Source organism: Myotis brandtii, unplaced genomic scaffold (assembly GCF_000412655.1).
Source record: "Myotis brandtii unplaced genomic scaffold, ASM41265v1 scaffold2325, whole genome shotgun sequence".
Taxonomy (NCBI): Eukaryota; Metazoa; Chordata; class Mammalia; order Chiroptera; family Vespertilionidae; genus Myotis; species Myotis brandtii.
In genome coordinates, this window is record NW_005358747.1 from 40,511 (window position 1) to 45,710 (window position 5,200).

At 63.4% G+C, this 5,200-nt stretch overlaps 1 protein-coding gene across 1 annotated transcript in view; it reads right to left on the reverse strand.

Annotated features, from left to right (window-relative positions):
* Window positions 1–5,051, reverse strand: part of LOC102248423 (zinc finger protein 41 homolog) — a 15,148-nt gene extending 10,097 nt beyond the window's left edge. Inside the window, exons 1-4 of the mRNA XM_014539982.1 lie at window positions 4,962–5,051; window positions 4,047–4,209; window positions 2,925–3,092; window positions 2,037–2,737 (exon numbers count right to left, since the gene is read on the reverse strand). Coding sequence (XP_014395468.1) covers window positions 2,037–2,571 — 535 coding nt within the window. The 5' untranslated portion in view covers window positions 2,572–2,737; window positions 2,925–3,092; window positions 4,047–4,209; window positions 4,962–5,051. The remainder of the gene's footprint in view (window positions 1–2,036; window positions 2,738–2,924; window positions 3,093–4,046; window positions 4,210–4,961) is intronic.
* Window positions 5,052–5,200: the final 149 nt, after the last annotated feature.

A 5,200-nucleotide genomic window follows, 5' to 3' on the forward strand; every position in this document is an offset into this window, starting at 1 on the left:
AAGTGATCCCGCCCCCCGCCCCGGCCGCTCGCACTTCCGGCCGCTCTGGGCGCCTGGAGGACTGCCGCCTCAGTGGCCCCAAGGCTTGTGATGGAAGCTCACACATAACTTGTTTCGGACTGTGTTGTGTGTTGTCCATGAGAGTGGACAAGGGCGGCGGGCCTGACCCTCACCAGTTCCCCTTCCTGTCTATCCTTCCTCTCCTTGCCCGGCCACCCTGTCGCCCTGGGGGGGACAGGACCTGGGGGTTCTGGTTACTCCTTGCGGAGACTTAGCCAATCGCAGGGTTCCCCCCTCCCCCGCCTCTGCCCCAGGTTTCTGCCGGCAGCTCCCCTGACCTCCTCCGGGTCGCCCTGTGGGATCCCAGCAGCTTCCCTGCCCCCACCCGTCAGTGTGACAACAGCAAACATCCCTAGACATTGTCCGATCCCTTCTGGGAGGCAGACTCGCCTCTCCTGCTCTAAGGCAGGCAGAGTGAGCAAGGGGGTGTGACCTGAAGCAGGGAGCCCCAGGTCCTGGGAGGCTGGCCCGGTGCTTCCCAGACCCCCCCATGTGTGATGACTGCAGGTTCCCAGGTCGGGAGGCCACAAAGGTGGTGCCTGCAGAGGAACTCGGTATCTTGTCTCTGCAGGGGTCACTCCTCAGTTAGCAAATTCCTGTTCCGATTTATGTGCTGTCTCTTAGGGGTTTGGTTAACGTGAGGCTGCCCCCCAAGACACCCACGGAAGGCAGCAACCAGCTGGGTCTCTGGCCGTGCTGGCCCAGGCCAGCTTCTCTGGGGGAGGCAGTGACGCCTCCCTGGGGAATCCCAGCTGCACCCCCAAGCTGCTGAGGTCAACAGACACAGGAAAGGGGTCAGGACAGATGTTTATTTCGGGAGAAAACGGGCGCCAACAGCCCAGGACAGGAGGCATCGGGGCCGAGTGCGGGGCAGTGGAGTAACCAGGAAGCAGTGCGGCACCGCCTGCTGGGAGACCAGGTGGGCGCTAGGCCCGGTGACCACGGGAAGCAGAGAACGCCCTCCAAGGGTGTGAAGGGACCACTCTGACGAGTTAGAATTAATTTCTGGACAATAAGTCAACAGTGGGAAGCACCAGACTGGTGTCTGCACCACCACAGCCCAAGGCCACCACTGTGTGAGCGCTGACGGCCACGACCACTGAGCCCGGGGTCCGTGGGCACGGACCTCTCCCCAGGGGACGGAAGGAGAGGCCAATGCACCGAGTGCGCAAGCCCGAGAGGAAACGGACTCCAAGACGCACAGACACAGGAAACAGAGAACCAGGGTGCCGTGTGGGTAAGGCTGCAGGGACACCGGGCACACGTGGAGCCGTACGTGTAGCCCACACGGGCACCCCCGGTGCCAAGACCCAGGCCTGCACTGGAGCTGAGGCACCCTGGGTGCTCGCCCGGAGGGACAGTGACTTCAGGCCTCAGAAACCAGGTCTGCAGGGTCCGCAGGGGAGTTTGGGCAGCAGCACCAGCCCCGCCCCCCTGGCCAACCTGGATCCTGATGGGACCCTGGTCAGAGGAGGCCACCCCGCAGTTCACCCAGCAGGTGGCTGGGGCCCGTGTGGCAGGTGCAGCTGGACCACAGGTGCCGTCAGCATCCGGGACCCCAGCCCGGGGCCGGGCAGGAAGCACCCATGTGGCAACTCAGGCCCAGGAGCTCTGTCCCACGTGGCCCATCTGGGTAAGCCGGGCAGCTTATCTGGGACGATGGCCGGCCCGGAGGACACACAGGGGGGCCAGTTCCCGGGGACAGGGGCTGAGTGTAAGGGCTGGTAGCCCGAGGAGGACGGTCACCGCAGCAGCCGAAGCACTGCTCTCCGGCTCGGGCCACCGGCCTCCTGCGGCTGCGTGGGCATGGGCTCAGGACCCACTGGCCAAGAGCCTGCAGACCAACGACCTCGAAGGAGCAAGTGAGCGGCCATAGCCAGAGTGGACACCACAGGGGGGCGCGGCGGGAGGTGCTGAGCGGACAGCTCCCACTCAGTGCTTCTTCCTGGGGTGCCGCTTCCGGTGGCGAATGAGGCAGGAGCTGTAGGCGAAGGTTTTCCCGCATTCCTTGCATTCGTAGGGCTTCTCTCCAGTGTGAGTTTTCTGATGTTTTAGGAGATTCGAGCCGCAGTTGAAGGCCTTCCCGCACTCTCCGCACGTAAAGGGCTTCTCCCCGGTGTGGACCCGCCGGTGCTTGGTGACGTCGGAGCTGTGGCGGAAGGCCTTCCCGCACTGGCCGCAGCGGAAGGGCTTCTCCCCGGTGTGGACGCGCTGGTGGCGGGTGAGGTCTGTCTTGTGCTTGAAGACGCGTCCGCACTCCCCGCACGCGCAGGGCTTCTTCCTCTGAAAAGGGACGAACACGGGAACCCCCGCGAAGTCATCTTTAAAGGAAGCATCGAAGGCGTCAAAGATGTGGGCCTCGTCCTCTGGGCTCAGGCCATGCTCCCGCCTGTGCTTCTCGGCCAGATTGGCTCTCCTGGGGGGCCCCCGCCCCGCGGACGCCGGCTCGTCCTTGGCAGCGCCCCGCTCCGGGCTCCACGTCTTCCTCTTCCCGCCCGTGGGCTTCTCCATCTCTTGCTCCCGGGGCGGAGGGACCACGGAAGCGCCGGTGAGGCGGGAAAGGCGGGCGCAGCCCTCCAGCTCACCAAGGCCTTTCTCTGGAACCTTCCTCCGCGGGCCCTGCCTTAGGCACACGCTGCCCTCTCCCGGGCCGGCAATGAGAGCTCCAGCCGCAGACCTGCAACAAGGACGGGCACCGGCCCCGGGGCTGAGCACCATGAAGACGCAGCTCTCCCTGCACCCAGGCTGAGGGCGAGGGCCCTGGGGACGCCCCCTCCCGCCCCTGCTCACGCTCGGCCACCTGACCACCTAACAGCATCTCAACGGGACACGACCAGACACTGGACCCAGAACCCTGCACTCACCCCGGCCGGTTCCCTCATCGCTGTGGACGGCAGGGCGTCTGCTCCGTTGCTAACCAAGGAACCTTCTGCAGGAGACGGGTCCCACACCTGTCAGGGGCACAGTCCGGCACCATGGGCCACGCCTACTCTGCGGACCCCACGCTGGAGTTCCTGGGTCCTCTCCACTTCCTGTATTCAGGACCAGAGGACGTGCCTTTGGAGCACAGGGGGGAGGAGCCACGAGCCCCTCCCGGAAGGCACCGCCCACCCCCTCAGCCTGGATTCTCAGCTGCGTGGACCTCAGGGTGGACTCCCTGGTGGCTGCCCCTGCCCCAGACTTGCCCCAGCCCTCCCCTCCCTCGAGATCCATGCCACACAGCAGCCAGCGCCCAACCCCCCCAGGGCTTCCCTCACTCACACCCCACTCCTGCCCGCTCTGGCCCTGGCCCACCTCATGGCCGACCCCTCACTCCCTCCATCCATCCAGCCTCCTTTAGGTCCCCAAACATGCCCAGTCCTTCCTGTCCCGGTGCCTGGCAGCTTCCGGAAACAGGCCCTGAGAGCGGGCACTGGTGGGCTGGAGGGCCCTTCTCAGAGAGGCGTCCCTGCGCCCACTCGCTGCTCCCTGCACAGCTCCTCTTCCTGGAGCACGTCACCTGAGCTAACTCACCCCTGGAGGCCAGCCCAGGGTCTCGCTTGCATCGTCTCAAAACCCAGTACTGCTGCTCCCTAATTCCATCTAAGAGCATCCCAGTTCCACACGTTCAAACAGGACCCGGCTGTCCCAGCGACAGGCCAGGCGCTTGTCCCCCCCACTCCTGGTGGGTCAGTGGTTGAGCATCGAACTATGAACCAGGAGGTCATGGTTCTATTCCCAGCTGGGGGCACATGCCTGGGTTGTAGGTTCAATCCCCAGTAGGGGGCGTGCAGGAGGCAGCTGATCAATGATTCTCTCTCATCATTGATGTTTCTATCTCTCTCCCTCCCCCCCCTTCCTCTAAAATAAAACTTAAAAAAAAAAAACGTAAAAAAGAAAAAAGCTCCCTCATCTGTCTTTCCCGCTCGCCCCGCTGTGCCCACCGACGGGATCCCAGCATCGAGCCTTCACACACTCCAGCTCTGTGAGCTCCTGAGAGTAACTACCCAAGATCTGGAGGCAGCACTGTCCTCGGCCCCGCAGAGCGGCTCAGGTCCTCAATCCATCGCTGCCGCGAGCGCTCTCAGCGGAGGCGCCTGGTGGCTGTGGGGTCACCCTGCCTGCGAGGGGCCCATCACCCTGGCAGGCGGTCTCACCCCAAACGGTGGTCTAGGAGACAATATTCCAAGTTGCAAATGTTCGAAGGTATAAGTACTTTCAATTCTCTGTTAGGTCAACAGCGGACGCCTGGGCCTCCCCCTTCTCCAGCGCGGACACTGCGCACAGTGACCACATGGCGTTCCCAGCGTGGCCCGGGCCTGAGCATCTGGTTTCTTCTAGAGCGGCGGTTCTCAACCTGTGGGTCGCGACCCCTTTGGGGGTCGAACGACCCTTTCACAGGGGTCGCCTAAGACCATCGGAAAACACATATATAATTACATACTGTTTTTGTGATTAACCGGTATGCCTTAGTTATGTTCAATTTGTAACAATGAAAATACATCCTGCATATCAAATATTTACATGAGGATTCATAACAGTAGCAACATTACAGTTATGAAGTGGCAACGAAGATAATTTTATGGCTGGGGGTCACCACGACATGAGGAACTGTATTGAAGGGTCGCGGGGTTAGGAAGGTTGAGAACCACCGCTCTAGAGGAAAAGTGTAGATACACCTGCCTCCAACTCCGGCCGGTCGCTCAGGGGGGCCCCAGGGGGGAGCCAGCGCTGGGGTGGAGGGCGGTGGTCTGGGCTCCGGGGAGCGAGCAGAGAGAAGGGTCGTCTCCGCTGGGCAGGGAGGAGCTCAGCCCCACTCCACCAGCTGCAGCTCAAGGCCGCGGCCTCGATTTGGTGAAAACCAAGACCCAACAGGAAAGCGCCATCGGCCTGGGCGGCCTCCAGGGCGGGTGCAAACTCACCTCGGCTCCCGTCCTTGCCCCTCGGTCCTTCCGGGTCCGGAGCCCTCCGGGGCTCCACACCTGCTGCCGGAGGCCTGCGTGGGGCTCCTGTGCTTTGCAAGCGTGGCTCCCCCGCGGGATTCTGGCCGCTCTGCACACTGAAGCGGCCGTGTCCCTGTGGGGCGCGGGGGGCGGGCAGGATCGTGTCCTTCTCATCCCCGAGCCCCGAGTTCCCGGTGTAGAGCGGGCGCTGCTCGGTG